An 18,541-nucleotide genomic window follows, 5' to 3' on the forward strand; every position below is an offset into this window, starting at 1 on the left:
ACTTCAGTCTAAGATTTACGTTAAGGAGAAGTTATTTCCAGATGGGGGAAAAAAGTAAGTAAATCATATTCAGCTGCAGTAACAAATCAATAATGATGTAGAACCGAAGAAATTTGCAGCACAGAAGAAGTCATTCGGCCCATCATGTCTGCGCTGGCTTTGAAAAAGCAATCCATTTAGTCTCACTTACCTTTCTTTCCCCATACCCCTGTAAATTACCCCTTCTTAGATACCTATCTAGTTCACTTTTGAAAACTAATATGGATCCTGCCTCAACCACTATAACCGGCAGTGTATTTCACAACCTAATAACTCTGCAAAGCAATTTCTCCCAACCTGCCCTTTGACAACTATTTTAAATTGATGCTCTCCAGCCAATACTCACTGGCCAGTGGAAATAATTTCTTTTCATCTATTGTATTAAAATACCTCACAATTTTAAAGATCTCTATTAGATCTCCTTTCAACCTTCTTTATTCCAATAAAAAATAGGCCCAGTTTCTATGTCTCTGCTATACGCCAGAATTTAAAACAGAAAAAGACACAACACAAGCTTTATCACAAATAGTCTAATATTTAAGAACATTTGAGAAGTCAGAATCTATTTCAATTGGACAATAATAACCTTGGTAAAAAGCCTATATGGCATAATTAATTCTAAAATATAACTAACTGAAATCAAATACAAATTATTTTGGACCGTCTAAGACCTCAGCTGTACTCAGCAAAAGTAAATAAGAGCAGCCCGCTTATTTTGACAAACTCAAGATTATATCACAAGATTGTATGACCTAAAAGATTATTTATTAATGATTATTTTTTACCTGCCAAGTTTTTAAAAGTGATAATGCACATCTCTGAGTTAACCAATATTACCAGCACAGTATATTAACAGCACCACGTGATTACAATTACAAATTACCTCCAACTCCAAGATTGGGAAAGTTACATTGGTCAGAATATTACTATAAATAATATAATAATAAACATTAATAATCCTCGCATTTGATTTAGCGCTTTTCACATATTCTAAATGTCTCAAAGCGCTTCACAGAATATACTGTAAAGTGAATTGACTGCATATTTGTGGCGAAACGCAGCAGCGAATTGCGCACAGCAGTGTCCCACAAACTGTCGTGGATTTAGAGACCAAATTATTATTGAGTTTTTTAAGGATTATTACCCTAGAAAAGCGATCCGCCAATCAACTAACAACCAGGTTCCTATTTACTGCTAGGTAAACAGAGGCGTGTGGAGTAAGGAAACTTGGCCAACATTTCACCCTGCTGGGAATAGAACCCAGGTCTCTTGCTTTTTAAAATGAAAGTAAAATAAAAATAAAATAAAAGAATGTCGAAGGAAGACAGGGAGTTATCAGGTTATGGCTTCCCAAGTTACCATTAAAACAAATTCTACTGCAGTGACACTTGTTAAAGATTTGCAGTGAACGGTTTGGAGTTATTTATTTATGTTCACTCCAAGTCGAAACCACTCTACTACAGAGATTGGTACTGAGTTGGCAATCAGTTGAGCTCCCTTTTCTACTGATTCTGTGGAGAAGTAAATCCCTAATATCACACAACAGTGAAGAAACTAAATCAAGGAAACGGGAAACAGATAAAAAGAAATTTCTGAAAATCTGAAATCACACCAGAAAACGTTGCACACGCAGGTTTTAGCATCCGAATGAGATAGATTACAATTTTATATAAAATTAAACTTCAGAGTACTATGGGTGTTCAAGGCCACAAGCAATTGTTGATCCACAACCCTGAAGGCACATGTACTTGCAGGCATACGTTACATGGTTCTCTTCAAAGGAAGAGAACTCGGTGGAGTCCTGTAGCTCAGTGGTTAGAGCACTCGCTTTGCAAATGAGAGACCTGAGTTCAATTCCAGGCAGAGGGTGAAACCTTGGGCAAGTTTCCTTACTCCACACGCCTAATAATAATCCCTCCAAAAACCAAAAACAATAATAAAAAATTGGTCATGTTCAATCTACGACTGTTTATGGGACATTGCTGTGCGCAATTGGCTGCTGCGTTCGCCCACAAATATACAGTCAATTCACTTTACAGTATATTCTGTGAAGCGCTTTGGGACGTCCTCCCGACGTGAAAAGCGCTATATCAAATGCAAGGATAATTATTATTATTAAATTAAAGCTAATAAAGTGGAGCACAACACCCTGCATTTATATAGCACACTTCACACAGGATAGCATCTCAGAGTGCTCAGTAGCAGGGTTAGAGGCCAAGCAAGAGAGAAGTGGTAGGTCTTAAGGTAGGACAGACAGACAGAAGAGGTGAGCTGAAGGTGTTGAGGTAACGATTTCAGAGGTGTGCTAACATGTCACAGATAGAAGCAAAGTTGGAGTCCTGTAGCTCAGTGGTTAGATCACTTGCCTCGCAAGTGAGAGACCTGGGTTTAATCCCGGGCAGGGCGAAATGTTGGGCAAGTATCCTTACACCACACGCCTCTGTTTACCTAGCAGTAAGCAGGAACCCAGTTGTTAAGTCAATTGGCGGAATGCTTTTCCGAGGGTAATAATCCCTTCAAAATAAGTAAAAATAATAATAATTTGATCACATAACCCACGATTGTTTGTGGGACACTGCTGTGCACAATTGGTTGCTGTGTTTCACCCACAAAATATAGAGTCAATTCACAGTATATTCTGTGAAGCGCTTTGAGACATCTCAAAGACGTGATAAGGCACCATATCAAATGCAAGGGTTATTATCTATATGTCCAGCAGGGCATCATTAGGAGTGCAGAGAAAGTTCAGGAATCTGTATCAACTTGGGGACTGCACTCTCAGCAAAGTATCTTCCAAAGTAGTGGAGGATCATCAGATTATGCATTTGAGTCATAAATTCTTGAAGAGTTGAGCGCAGACATATTGCCCAACATCACTTCACAACTCAAGAGAATCTTTGCTCCTACCAATCTCTCATCAAGGTGGCAGTCAGCCAACAGAAAAACAGCATTTACATCAAAGCGATCTTCAAATGGCTTATCCTCATAAGGCTTGCCAAGCTCCTCCATGGGGTCAAAGGAGTGGACCCCCATCTGTTCCAACACTTTTTAATTGGGTTCAGTCCCAGGCAATAGCACTAGAGGCACTCGTGGGTATGTGGCTGCAGAAGTTGCCATGCAGCTGGATATTTCTGAACTTCCTGTGTCAATCTGTGGTCCACAGCACAACACCATGTTCCTATTCTTTCTTCAAATTATATTCTTGTCACAAAAATGAGCCTCCTTATTTTAAGATCTTTGGGTTGGTCATTTAGATGGTAACTGATGTTGAGGGAGTTTCGGCCAACAATCTCCCTAACAAAATTGGTCAGTCACTTCATGGCTGTTTGTGAGACATTGCTGTGAGCAAAATTAGCTGCCACATTCGTCTATAAAATACACAGTCATTACTCTTTACATTAAAACCCGTGAAGCGCTTTGAGATGCCCTCCAGACATAAAAGGTGCTATATCAAATGTGGGGATTATTTTGGTTACACCTTCACTACTATTATGACAGATAAATGTCATAAAAGACAAACACATATGCGCCGATTCATTTACTCCACTGTTATTTCTGAACTTGTAACAATATGTGCAATTAGCTGCCACATTTGTCTATAAAAATATTGCACAAAGCATGTGCAATACTTGCCGACACTATTTTTTTCCCCCAAAATAAGAATAACAAAATCTTAATGGCATTTTCCAACAAACTTGTATATAATAGAATATTTAGCCACACTTGGAATGAGATCCAAGTTTTCTTGGCTATTGTATAGTCCTATAACAGACAGATCCTATTTGGGAGATTTTTTAATACAGGCAGTCTCTAATAAATCTCTTAATCATCTAGGCATATGAATGCAAAATATAATACGTTAAGAAGCCAAAAACGTTCTACTGCATTACCCAAGCTTGGATATAGCATAGTATTGCCCATTTAGGGCTATTACTGTCTTACTAGCTTGTTTCAGATTACAAAATGGCAGTAAATTACTTCTCTGATGTAAGAGAAAAACAAAGGCGTCCATTTACCATTGAAATACTGATTAAAAGAAAATATTATTATGTTTTTAGGCAGAGAATTTGTGAAGCTGTGCATGTTTACTCATGAAATTACATCTGATTATTTGAGGGCCTCTTTCCACCTCCCCCCACAAAAAATATAGGTCAGCTCAAAGATTTAAGTAGTTGTATTTTTGACCAAAACATGCCTTTGGTGCTCTCTGATTCCTCGTATTCCAGGTATTTAATATCCCTTGTTCACAAAGTACATTTGTTGGAGGTTCAGAAGCAATATAATGGATGAACATGGGCCAATAAACATTGAGGTTTAAAGTCACAAATGAGAAACAGACCTCTCATCTTCTCAATGCCACACTCACATCCTAATCAAATGTGAAATTATCTGCGAAAACTGAGGGGGAAAAATATCAGGAAGAAAACTCCATTCATAGCGCGCCTATCTTGACATTTTTGACAATTCAGATGGCTTGAAACTTGGCTGTCCTAATAAATGGTTTCTTTCTATCCTTCTCCACTGTATTAACATCGGTAACTTTTAAAAGAACTTATACAATAGCTTTCAAATTGAGCTGGCTGTTTGTAGAAGTGATTAGAGAAGAAAGTGAAATACTGAAAAGAAGAAATTGTAGTATCGTTCCTACTTTAGCACTCGAAGAGGAAAGATTGAAGCTAAATCTACCCGCAAGAATATCCAGCCACAAGCTGACCATTACTGAAACGCCCTAGGTTCCACAGATGTTCCGACGCATCCTAAATCCTAAAATCCAGGTAGAAGATCTTCTGAGTGACATCTGGCAACATGTGTACCACCCCTCCTGTAAAAGTGGCAATATTCATAGCCCTTTGCAGTGATTGTGGTATCTGCCAACAGTTTGAAGCTAGCCCTGGGGGCAATGATAGGAGTCAGTAGGATGAGAACTTAGATATTGAAGAGTCAAGCAGTTCAGGCATATCCACATACATGAGACTTCTGAAGTTACAGACAGCTTGGTAAACTTTCCAACGATGGACCAGTAGAAAACTGTCTTGATGGGAAAGCTGTCTCTCCCAGTACTTAGGCATTGCTGGCTGAGATCTGCCTTGGAAATGTTTGGTCATAATGACACCCCAGGGGTGTGAAGCAGTTGTTGGCAATCTTCACTATACCCTAGTGACTTTTCAAGAATTGATGACACCAAACACCCATCTGATGATTTTAATCTTCATTGAAAGTAAGTTTCTTCAGAATATGGACCCTGGGAATTTTATATGGATTTGTCGACCTTCTTTATAGTGCACCAATGGACTTCGCTTCAGAATGTGACACGGTTCTACTGTTTCTTTCTTTTAAGACTCTATCTCTACGAGAACCAAGAAACATGGCTAGAGCTTCACAAATCTGCACTGGTATGGGTTTATGCTGTGAAAGTTTTTTTTAAAAGTCCATTACTAACCATATTACTAACCATACCAAGTTTCCTTACTCCACACGCCTAATAATAATCCCTCCAAAACCAAAAACAATAATAAATTGTTCATTTTCAATCTACGACTGTTTGTGGGACATTGCTGTGCGCAATTGGCTGCCGCGTTCCCCCACAAATATACAGTCAATTCACCTTACAGTGTGTTCTGTGAAGCGCTTTGGGACGTCCTCCCGACGTGAAAAGCGCTATATCAAATGCAAGGATTATTATTATCATTATTATTATATACATATTTAATAAAGCTGCTGTGTTATGTAATAGGATTTGAGCTGGTGCGGATACATAGTCAACAAATCACTTAATCTCCTACAGGTTTATGCAGTACCAGTAGTGTTGAATTGCTCATATGCCTCCTGTATCATTATGCTAACATATATTCATGCATTGGATGTGATGGTGCTGACATTACTGGTGGCTGCATAACACCCAAAGAGCAACAATAATATCAGACATCATGACCTTATTTGCTTTAACCTTTATTCTAATTGAACATCATTGCACATCACCAAATTATATAATCATTCTTATACATTGGGGTGGCACTTGGTGAGCATGTATTCTAGTATTTCTAGGGCTGTGTGTGGGCCACTCGTGTGACACACTGCGTCTTCATAGGAGGCATCGGGGAGCCTAAGTGCTCCCTCTTATTGTGCATGCTCATGACATTATAGTACAGGCATTCCCACATCATCTCAATTTTTGAGCTTGTCAGCCTGTCTTGGCCACTCCCATTCGTTTGGTTCCTATGGCTCAGTAGCTTGTTGAGCTGGCGAAGAAATTACTTGTGTTTTTCATCTTCTGATTGCACAGACAATTGCACGGCACAGACACGATGGGCCAAATGGCCTCCTTCTGTGCTGTATAATTCTATGATTGGTTTAGGAGCCAATAAATGCTGAATTCAATGAAACATTGCTTCGTACCTCAGGGTGTTATTCCTAGCGAACACACACCCAGTGCAAAAAATGCCCAAACGTGCCCTCAATATCCCAATGCTCAGTATCAGAATTTTACACCATAATAGTCAAATTACAAATGTATAAATAATACTGCTATTCAATGAACCAAAATTATGTTTCAGCACTCCAAAGCTCCTAAAAACAATGATTTATTCAACAATTTAACATGAAAAAATCCAACCTCATTACCTTGATCCTGTATCACACAGTCTGTCGTAACAAGTGGAGGAAGTTGACCCTTGATATTCGTTGTAAAAATCTGTCCCAATCTTCGAACTTTATCTTCTTCTATGACCTGGGTCTAAAGAATAAAACAAGTTTACAGATGAATAACTCAAAACGGCAGCCAAACAAAAGTTTCAATCAGCAATTTCCACTACCTTTGCAAGAATCAAAGCATTTTTGTTTCATATATTATAATATATTATATATATAATATATTGGAGTCCTGAAGCTCAGTTGTTAGAGCACTAGCCTCGCAAACGAGAGACCTGGGTTCGATTCCTGCAGGCAAAACCTTGGGTAAGTTTCCTTACTCCACACTCCTGATAATAATCCCTCAAGAAACAAAATAATAAATTGGTCACTTCAATCCACAACTGTTTGTGGCACACTGCTGTGTGCAATTGGCTGTCACATTTCGCCCACAAATATACAGTAAGTTCACTTTACAGTATATTCTGTGAAGTGCTTTGCGACATCTAGAAGACGTGAAAAGCGCTATATCAAGTGCAAGGATTATTATTATTATATTACTTGTTTTGATATGTTAGATGTAACTCTGTATACTTTAACAACTAAAGTAGCTCTGGATATGCCTCAATTTCACGTCTCTTAGTACTAAATTTGCTCACTGCTGACACCTATCATTGTATTTGAGGTTTTAATTTACAATAGTCGCTGATTTCGACGTATGGCTAATTACAATTTTCAAAACACACCATTGAACAAAAGATCAGGAGACTAAAACAGTTCTTACCACATCAGGGCAATAAAATTAAATCCCATTGTAACACGGTGCTTGGGATCCATAAAATCCCAGCAATAAAGAAGTGTTATAGCTGTTCTCACTGAGCATGCGTATAGCCAGCTGACCCAATCTTGAGCACCAGCACCACCTGGCAATCGTAGGAGTCAGCAGATATTCGGAGAAGGCATAACGAGATGCATGATCAATTTAACAGCAAAATGCAACTGGCATGCAGGAAGCGAGCAGCCCAGCTACATACATACTCAGTTAATGGGGTCCACACGCAACCACATTATAACATTATAACCAAATTTGTGCAATAATGTGACTGCTCTGTATTTCATTTAATTAAAAACAATTGACCCATCACTGAGAAATCACAACATGCTTTTTTTTAAAAAATAGTACTCCTTTTAAAACAACAGTTTCAATATCGTAGTGTGGTTCACATGGAGCAGACATTTTCTACTTGTTCCAATGTTACACAAAACACACACTTGTTCTGATGGGTTCTGTGCTACTGCAAACAATGTCACCTCTGTATATAACAATAACTTGCATTTATATAACGTCCTTCACACTTGGTTGCAACTTGCAGCATTTGACAGTGATGCAGCTTGATGACGAGCCAGGGGGAGAGGGGAGGAGAAAATGGGCACAGTCAAAGAGGAAAGTCTTCATATGCAATCTGCAGAATGGGCAAAGAGGGTCAAAGTGGAGGGATTGAGGCAGAGTTCCAGAGTTTTGCAGCATTGCAGCTGAACGCACCGCCGCTGATTGCTGAGCGGAGGGGACAAGGCACGTGCAGAAGTTCAGAGACAGCTGAGCAAAGGGGGCGGTGGAGGAATGGGGCGTAAGCAGGTCGGAGAAATAGGGAGGTACTCGGGCGTGAAGTGATTTGTATGTAACTTTGATCTTGAAACTGATCCGATGCATAATGATCAGAAAAGGTTAAAGAAAACTTGTCAACATTTTTTATATAAAACACTTTGTGGGCACGTTATGTATTTTAGTCTTTGTAAACTATTCAAAATTCACTTTCCTGAGTGGAAAAGCTTTCCAGAGACTCTCTCCTAATATACAATGTTAAGTGAACTCCTTGAGAAAGTTGTAGCTTTGTAAAATACTGCCAGCCACTGTTTATTTTCCATGCAAATGCACATTAAATACACCGTCGGAACTCCATATTAATATATTATATATATTATATTATATAGTATACAAAGAAAAATAATTGTGATCCTGTTAGTTTTGTGGTCATAAACGATGTGGTACCCAAAGAGTTAAAAAACTAATAGGAGTCCTTCATTTGTGAGGTGCTGCTTGACAGAATGCAGAAACTTCATTTTGAAATGTTTTATCAGTTCAAAAGAATGCTAATAGGAATTGGCTTTACTTCACAAATAGCCTATTAAAATTTACAGAGTTCTGTATCCTGATTCCAGGATTATGGTGAAAACTTTGCAATGGATGTACCATTTTGTGTCTGCACCAGAAAGGCTCACTGACTTCATCTTGCTGATTAATCAACTTCAAGATCCTCTCTCTCATGTTCAAATCCATTCACTCTCTGACACCTTTCTACCTCTCTGATCTCTTCACTTCCCAATCCACCACCCGGCGCCTCCGCTCAACTGGCATCAGCCTTCTGCTCTTCCCTCTCACCCTCCGCCCCACCATCAGAGGTGGAGCTTTCAGCCACTACTCCCCTGGAACACCCTCAATCCCTTCGCCTTGCTCCTCTCTCCCCTCTTTCAAGTCCTGCCTAAAAACTTTCCTCTTTGACCATGCTTACGGCCACCTCCCCACTCCCTCTGGCTCAGAGTCAGGCTCTGCCACTAATAAGCACTCTGAGACGCTACCCTGCAAGGAAGGTGCTATATAAGTGCAAGTTGTTGTTGTTGAGTAATATTCAGGTCTTATTGGGTCATCACGGACTAGTGATGATTCCAGATAGCTCCTGTACCACCCATTTATAGATATCTAGAGCCCACAATTTCTCTGTTGCACTTTCAGCTAAGACATATCCTGAACTCTATTACTTCATCTATGGGTTCATTTAGAACCACCCCAGATAAAGAACCAATTGACAAAGCACTATATTTAATTGTTTTACTGTTACAAACTGATCAGCTGCTTAGACACACCATTTCTGCTTTCTGAGCATATACTGAAAACATGACATGAAATGGATAATCTTCATCAGGGAAGTTCACATGAAGAAAGCCTTTCGACACATTTGACCTCATGCTTCCAGAATATCATCCCAACCCGAACATCTTTCCATTACAGCACCACGTATCCTGGCTTCCACTATTCTTCTTGATAAAATACATTCCAGCTGTTTATTACCATCTGTTTATTATCATCTGTATGAAGAAATACTTCCTGCTGTAATTTCTAAAATTATATATTTTTAAAAATTCTCTTGTCTTGCTACCTTGGCATATTTGGCATAAAAATTCTCTTGTCTTGCTACCTTGGCATATTTGAAAATATTGTTCTGGATTTACTTGGATTATAAGGTTTCCTTTGAGTTACATCTGTTTTCAAGGCTCAAGAGCTTATCTAATTGTTCCTCATAGTTCATCTCTCTAATATTGGGGATCCAGCGCCTTGGGAAGTCCTTCCAATGTGAAAGAAATGTGATACAAATGTGATTTTGTATTGTAATTTTGTATTGTATTAACTGTTCTCCTGTCTTTTGCTCTGCCTTTAGGACCTGGAGTGCTCCTTTTTTGTTGTCGTGACCGAAACGTATGAAGTACTGTCTCATGATTTTACACTGTGGGGGTTCACACCGTGGTTGATACTGCTGATCCCAAGCTTTGGAAATATTTGGAAAGCAACATGACAAACTCTTGCTTCATTTGAACTGCAGCTGGAAATGTTGTCCAGGTTTGTGCTTGCTGAGTTACTGCCAAATCAGATTTAGCCGATACTCATATTGTCCTCTCCAACTGCTGGAAAATAATTACAAAGGCTGCTCAGAAACGAAATGGCTAACAAGCAAAGCCAGGGATGCAGTTTTGCTTGTGAGTTAACAGTATAATGACTTGTGTACATCAATTGATTGCATATAAATGGAGTTACTACAATGAATTTGAATTACCTGTCAAGAGCTTTGAAGTATTGATAAGGCACAATAAAATAGCATGTACTTTTATGTCTTTAAGTATCAATTTTGATTGACAGTTGAATATGTATTGGTGAGGCCTTCACCATTAGTAATAGTTGCCACAGTCAAGCATTGACCACTGGCTCACTATCACTGAACGGATTGATTTCAAGATCCTCACACTCATGTTCAAATCCCTTCATGTCTTGGCACCTCCCTACTTCTCTGACCTCCTAACTCCCAACCCACTACCCGCTGCTTCCACTCAATTGGCTCCGGCCTCCAGCTTGTCCCTTGTGCCCTCCGTTCCACCATTGGTGGCTGCGCTTTCAGCGACTACACTCCGAAACTCTGGAACTCACTTCCTCTATCCTTTGCCTTTCCCCTTCATTCCCCTTCTTCTTCAGATGGCACCCGAAGACCTTCCTCTTCGACCATGCCTATAGTCACCTCCACCCCGGCTCAGCGTTATTCTCTGCCACTGCCAAGCCCTCTGGAATGCTACCCTACTTGAGGAGTGCTATGCAAACTGTTGTCGTTATGGCATGGTATCCTCATTGGTTCACACATTTGGAATCCAGCTCCTTATTACATTTTGCATTTAAAAAGTCTGTTTTCTTTGTGCATTTAAAAGGTTCAGAGAAAATGGAATGGAAAGTAAAATAAACCTCACTTTGTATCTGTTATCAGGCTGCCTTCATCACGTCCAGGCTTGCCAATGCCAACTCTCTGCTCGGCGGACTTCCCAACTCTTCCCTCCACAAGCTGCAGACCTTCCAGAGCTCTGAAACTGAGGTCACCTCCCCCATCAGGCTCTGTGAGCCTATCATTCCCACATCCTCCCCCTTCTCCAACCCCAAGAGGATTGAGTTCAAGATCCTTGTCTTCACCTTTAAAGCCCGTGTCCTCTCCCGCACTAGGCTCCGTGAACCTATCGCCCCCCCCCCCCCCCCATCCTCACCCAACTCCACTGGCTTCCCATCACACAGACAATACAGTTCAAGATCCTGGTCCTCACCTTGAAAGCCCTTCATGGTTTTGCTCCCCCCTACCTCTTTTGACCACCTAACCCCCTACCATCCTGCTCGTTCCCTCCGCTCAGCGGGTTCCGGCCTGCTTCACGTTGCCCCGCCTCACTCACCCACTATTGGCGGGTGGGTCTTCTGTCACTCTGCCCCACCCTCTGGAGCTCCATCTCGTAGTCCCTCTGCCTCGCCACCTTCAAGACCCATCTCAAGACCCTCCTCTTCGACCATGATTTCAATCTCCCTGCTTCCCCGCTTGCCCTCCACCCTCCCTGATCCCAACCCCCAGCTCAGTCCAAAAGTCTGTCTGTCCAGCAGCTTGGGACGACCTCCTGACGTGAAAGGCGCTATACAAATGTAATTTTGTTGTTTTAAAGCCTCCATGGTCTTGCCCCACTTTACCTCTGTGACCTTCGAACCTCTACTTCCAGTCCCCCACCCTACTGCTACTGCTACTGCCACCTATGCTGCTACCATCTACGGTGAGGAAGGTCTTAAGGCAACTTTTGAAGGAGGGAAGGGAAGGGTCGAGATTAAGGGACTCTGGGATGGAATTCCAGAGAGTGGGGACAGGAAGTCTGAAGGGCCAATCACCAAAGGTTGGGTGTGCAGTGGTCGTAAAGCAGGTCGTAAAGCCTGCCGAGCAGAGGGAGCGGGTGGTTTTGTAGAGTTTTAGAAGGTCACAGAGGTAGTGTGGGGAAAGCCACAAAGAAACTTCAGAGAGTATCAGGCCCTGGTTGGTAAGAACCAAGGCTTGGGTACCCCTAAATATGTGTTGGGGTACTGTTAGAAGTTTAAGCCTTAAAACTGCAGAACTTGCTATTGCGAATTCTGTCTTGATTGTCAAACTAGGACCACTTATTTATTTCCTCCTAATTCTGCAAGCCATACCCATTAGAGATTTGTCTTGCAAGGTTAGGAGGATCTAAATAGGAAGAATCTGTGCTGTCAGTGACTAGTCTGTCCTACCAAGTCCCATCAACATGCTATGCCATCTAGTCTTTAAGTAAGAGTCCCTTTTAATACAGGGTGACCAAAAAGTCGTGATACCAATATAATGTCTAATAAGTCTTAAAAAAATGATATATATATATTTTAGATAACAGGTAGATATCACAACTTTTTGGTCACCCTGTTCTTCGGACCTGCTGGATTCCAGCAATGAGCATCGAGACTGCCACAGAGAGTTTACTCAATTCTGACATTCTAATGCCAAGGACAACATTTTTGAGTCAGGTTAGCTGCACGGAGAGCTCGCTTACCTACCCCACTCCCCCAACTGAAAGAAGGAGGTTTAGGGAATGGGACAGAGGATTTCAAAACATTGTTTGTGGAGGAAAGCAGGGTGGAGATGGATGAATATGTTGATGTTTTGCATGATTATCTTTGGGGATCAGGGAGTCTCCACAAAGAACTTACCCCCAAAAGCCGGGTGGGTGGATGGATGGGGTAGAATTTGCGTGGTATGTGGGAGGCCTGGCATTGATTGGCTAAATGGTTCTTAATTATTTGACAATTTCTTCTTCTTATATTCTTTAGTCAAGAAATGGCTTGATCATAGCAAAGTTAAGGTTAGATAACAAGCTAGATAAATAGATAGGAATTAAAATAGAGATTAGGAGTCAGGTCTGGTACCTCAGAAGACTAGAATCTCCTTCTTGGACTCAGCTGAAGCAATGAGAAGTAAGATAATAACCTCAGACAATCAAACATCATGCAGATTGATTATGTTAGTCTCCTTATTTAAGGAAGGATGTTCTTGCCAGGGATGAAGGGGATGAGTTACGAGGATAGGCTGACCAATTTCTCTAGAATATAGAAGAATTAGAGGGGATCTTATAGAAACCTATAAGATCATCAAAGGGCATGATAGAGTAGATAGTGGGAGATTGTATCCCTTGGTTGGAGAAACTAAAACCAGGGGTCACAACCTTAAAATCAGAGGCAGCCCTTTCGCACTGAGTTGAGGAAGAACTTCTTCCCTCAAAGGGTGGTGAATGTATGGAACTCACTACCCCAAAGGGCTGTTGATGCTCAGTCCTTGAACATAATCAAGAGAGATAGATAGTTTTCTTATTGCAAAAGGGATTAAGGGATAGGGGGATAAGGCAGGGTCAGGTTATTAGCTGGAGTTAGATTAGAAGATCAGCCATGATTGAATGGCGGGGCAGGCTTGAAGGGCCGAATGGCCTACTCCTGCTCCTACATGTTATGTTATGTTAAAATTAGAATCCAAAATGGTTCCAAAGTTCCATTAACTGGGACCAGATGTAATACATGGAAAAAGAGATAAAATAGGAGAGTTTCAAGTTAATATTTTTAAATACTCAATAAACACATGACGATGTACATGATGGCTGGGTTGCAAACCTTAGAAAAAAGTGTAAGATGAGCTTCGAAATTATAAATCACTGGATAGAAATTCCAACTGGGTCTAGATTTACTCTTTTAACATAACATTTAAGAGTGGGCAAAATTTACCAAATTATTAAATTAAATTTTAACTTTGAAGCTCGTTTTCTGTAATTTTAAAATAACTTACAGAATACCAACTTAAAAGACTATGTTTAAGAATTTCACGAATTAGGAAATGCAATGTGAATAGAGTAAATTCAGACCCACACATCTTTAGTGGTGAAAATACTTAGCAGCATTATGTATTAGTACATCAATGCTTAGTTAAAGACTGAGTCCACAGGATGATGCAGCACACAAATATGGACATTTAAAAAAAATGCTGAAATTTTGTGTTTCTGTTTGTTCCGTCCACAACACCAACAACCACAAAATTACATTTGTATAGCGCCTTTCATGTCGGGAGGATGTCCCAAAGCACTGGACTAGTCCTCATTATTCTCTGGTTTGGATATGGTTAGGACACTTACTGAAAGAAAATAATGTTAGGGTTACACAAAAGCAACAGCTGGGAAAGGTCTTAGGGAATCAGCTTCCTCTTGAGTAGGTTAAAAAAAAGTATAGAGAAAGACCTTGTACGCAGGGGAAAGACAAAGTTTAGATTATGATGAAATTATACACATGGCAATATAATAGATCCAAATGGTCCATCATAATACTTTGCAAAGTACATTCTTCACTAAATGGTACATACTGGGCTGGGATGGAGTCGGGATCCAGTTTCTTCTGTTGAGGACCAGCAAGTTGTGCACCATAAGCACCGGGGTAATTGGGCTGAGGTCCTCTTTGTTGGCCTCCGTACATTCCACCTAGAAACAAAAGGGAAAGAAGCAAACACTGGAAAGTGTAGTTTATTTCCCAATTTCACATAAATTATTTGCATTAAATCTTATAAAACCTGTGTTTTTTTTAAAAAAAGGGCTAAAATAACTAATTGTTAACAATAACAGCAGCATTTATATCGCCCCTTTTATCTGGGACAGGTACTCGGAGTGCTTAACAGTAGTGGAGCCTGATGTCGAGCTGGGCAAAGGGAGTAGGCAACCATAAACACGGTCAAAGAGCAAGGTCTTCACTCATAATCTATAAAAGGGGAAGGAGGGAGGAAGGCCGAGGGATTGGGGGAGAGATCGCCAAAGCTTTGGAGTGTAATGGCTGAAAGCACTCCTGCCGATGGTGGAGCAGAGCAGACAAGGGACAGCAGGAGGCCAGAGCCAGTTAACTGTTTAACATAAATAGCTATTTAAAGTAAACCCTTTAAGTATGCAATAACCACATCAATCTCATTCGTTGAGACTGCTAAATGGTTGTTGTTTTTTTCAGCCTGCAATTTACTTTACCAACAAGAAAAGCACAGCCGCTAGCGTTAAGCACTTTGGGACATCCTCCCAATTTTTAAATAGCGAAGTTCCAGGTCAACTGCGAAGCATACTTCAGTATCAAGGTTGAAAAAATCAGTGGAGATAAATCTACATCCTTACAAAACAGCTGTGCATTTTGGGTTGAGTTTAGTCAGTAGTGATTCAGATTACTATCAACTGATCTATATTCAGATGCACATTGATAATAAGAGCTGTACAAGAACAGCCACAAAATTACATTTGTATAGTGCCTTTCAGTCCCAAGGCACTGGCTGTAAGTTCCTAGCTAAAAGTAGACATTTACCTTGCTGCGGCATGTATCCAGGCATGGGCATGGGGGGCTGGCCTGGAGCCTGTTGGTAGTTAGCACTGCCTTGATTGGGCGCAGCAAGTCCAACCGGCATTCCTGTAGGTGGCAAAGCAGTCATTCCAGGAGGTACTGCAGCTGAAGAGGCAGGAGGTGAACCAGGAAAACCTTGGGACGTAGAAGATGAACTTAGAGGTGAAAACTGCTGTGGTGGAGGGCCTTGGAATGAAGGCCGGAGTGGTGGACCAGACAGTGATGGGGAACTTTGTGGAGGTGCCTGAGATGATCCTATTAAAAATATACATACATTATGCACAACTTTTTGGTAAGATACGTTTTGTAAAAATACATACACTCATTGAAGAAGTTTCAAGCTTGATTTGAGCTGTGTGATTATCATGTCGATACATCTACCTTAATAATGTAACCCCGTTGCTAAATTGTGAGAACCTCAAATCCTCTCTCTCTCCATCCATCCATCCAAAAAAAAGGATTCAGCTGGTTTTTACTATAGAATTTACCATAGCCACCCATTTGCATTTGATATAGCCCCTTATCACGTCATTGAGATATCTCAAAGTGCTATTATATACCAAATATATTGATTGTGTATTTTGTGGACAAAATTCTTATTGTGTCTTTATTCCGCTGGCTAAAAATAACCATCTTTTCACTATATCCTTATGGGATTTAGATACAGCAAAACAGGAAGCAATTTTGCATTCACAGAGCGATCTGTTTAAAGCTTCAGTTAACAAATTTATACTGGAAATAACCTGGCACACAAAATAATACGACAAGCTAAGACCAAGTGAAATTTCAGGTCACAGGATTTTCTGCCTTCCAGGACAAAATCTGCCAAATTTTAGAATTTCTAAAATTAGTTAATGTACGTCCTTCCATTGAAAAGTCTACCTTATCAGTTTGGCTCAGTTGGTAGGTCGCTTAGGCAGTTGCTAAATTGTGAGAACCACAAATCCTTGCCCCCCACCCCCCACATACATCCAAAAAAAAGGATTCAGCTGGTTTCTACTATAGTATTTACCATAGCCACCTATTTGCATGGCACCAAGTTGGTTGGTCACTTGCTGTGTGAATGGAGGCAGTGCCGTATTCTGTTGCACAGACGCTGGGTGGTGAATACCATGAGGGTGAAGAACAGGTAGCTCACCACTACTTGACTGAGGAGCAGCAAATCTGGAATTACATTTTTAAGAGAAATACAATAAGAAGTCAATTATCACCAAGAGATATATTCTCATTTGCTAGAGATTTGTTTTGAGTTATGACCACTAGTTTAGATTTGTATATGGTCCTGATTCAGGTGAAAAATGGACATGGACATTCTCACAGTTGCAATGTTGCCGTGTTTTTACTGCCAGAAGTGAAGCTACTTTGCTCCCAGCTGTAAAGTCACATGGAACAAGTAGGTGGATTTATGCTACCTGCTCCACATTTCTTACCTGATTTTGACATTCTGCATACAAATGCCCTATGGTCCAGAGTTTGTTTCTGACATTATGAAAGAATTGGTCTTGTGACCCCTTCAGGCACCAGAGGATGCGAGTTCAGCACAATTCTCAGATAGTAATCGTATTAACACAAACATTGACAAAATATACAGTCAATTTACTTTACAGTATATTCTGTGAAGCGTTTTGAGAAGTCTCGATGACGTGCTAAGACGCTATATCAAATGCAAGGATTATTATTAATTGTACTTCCTATTAAATTAAAAAAAACTCTTGACCTGAACCAAATACTATAGTGCAAATCTTATAACTGGGTTTTACGATTTAAACATTTCAGGCCCCGTAAGCATCTCAGAATCAATATTGTTATGCTGTCAATTTGCTGGTAATTATTTATTAAGAATCATGATACAGTATTATTTAAAAAGGAAATTACAATATGTCAAGAGCACAGATTCTAGATCAACTATCCTGTAAAAAAGCTTTCTATTCAGCTGTTGAACCAGAGACACAATAATAATCTGCAATCAAATGAAACATACTACTGGGACCTCTCAATACCTCAGTGTTGTTCCAGTGGTTTACTAAGAGAATAAATACTAAAAGTGGAAACAGAGACAGTTCCACTCTAAATCAGCTTGCAGAGGTTTGTGGTTTGCCAGCGTCAAAGAAAGTAAGTGTAGGCAATCTTCAGACAATCAACCAACTTGACTTTGCAAAACATAACATGCTCTTCATTTTGTTAGACTGTATTTTATCTTCTCGGCTTCACTGCAGGCTTTTGAGAGTTTTGTTTCCAAAAACAAGTAAATGCAGAATATTGTTAGATGAGACATTAACATGTTGAACTGTATACCTTGGAGCCTGATGTCCAGCACTATAAATTCCATTCTGTACACTGGGCTGACCGAATGGATTGGGACCAAGTGGTGGAAGACCAGCGGAAACTGGGGGTCCTTGAGGTGAAGGCATTGGTTTTAAAGGTCCTGAAAGTAAAATAAATCAATTAAATCACAAGATCACGATTGGTTCTAAAGAAGCCCATTTTATCTGATTATTCTAGAATACTCCACTGCCATCCTCCCATCATAGCATCAGTCTTTTTATATATATAAATCCTCAACCACCTTCTCCAGTAACTTGGGTAACCGAAAAACAAAAATGTTCCAAAAGTCTGTCTGTCTTGAAAAAGACTGCACTTAGATAATGAAGCCTGTTGAGGTCAGTGGTATAAAGCTCCACCACCCCACCAACATCATCTCAACAGGAGGCTTTAGAACTCCCACTACTGGGACGAAATCCAAAGGAAAACAACAAATGAAATGGTGACAGCTTTTCTGAACCCCATACAGGCACATGGCAAAAAAGAGCAACCAGGCAATATATCTTTCACAATACATCC

At 40.3% G+C, this 18,541-nt stretch overlaps 1 protein-coding gene across 1 annotated transcript in view; it reads right to left on the minus strand.

The window, feature by feature from the left end:
• The window catches only part of sec24d (SEC24 homolog D, COPII coat complex component), a 113,587-nt gene that overhangs the window by 86,999 nt on the left and 8,047 nt on the right, over positions 1-18,541 (minus strand). The window contains exons 4-8 of the mRNA XM_042337359.1: positions 17,996-18,125; positions 16,713-16,864; positions 15,665-15,955; positions 14,690-14,808; positions 6,661-6,772 (exon numbers count right to left, since the gene is read on the minus strand). Coding sequence (XP_042193293.1) covers positions 6,661-6,772; positions 14,690-14,808; positions 15,665-15,955; positions 16,713-16,864; positions 17,996-18,125 — 804 coding nt within the window. The remainder of the gene's footprint in view (positions 1-6,660; positions 6,773-14,689; positions 14,809-15,664; positions 15,956-16,712; positions 16,865-17,995; positions 18,126-18,541) is intronic.

Source organism: Callorhinchus milii, unplaced genomic scaffold, assembly GCF_018977255.1.
Source record: "Callorhinchus milii isolate IMCB2004 unplaced genomic scaffold, IMCB_Cmil_1.0 Scaffold1, whole genome shotgun sequence".
Taxonomy (NCBI): domain Eukaryota; kingdom Metazoa; phylum Chordata; class Chondrichthyes; order Chimaeriformes; family Callorhinchidae; genus Callorhinchus; species Callorhinchus milii.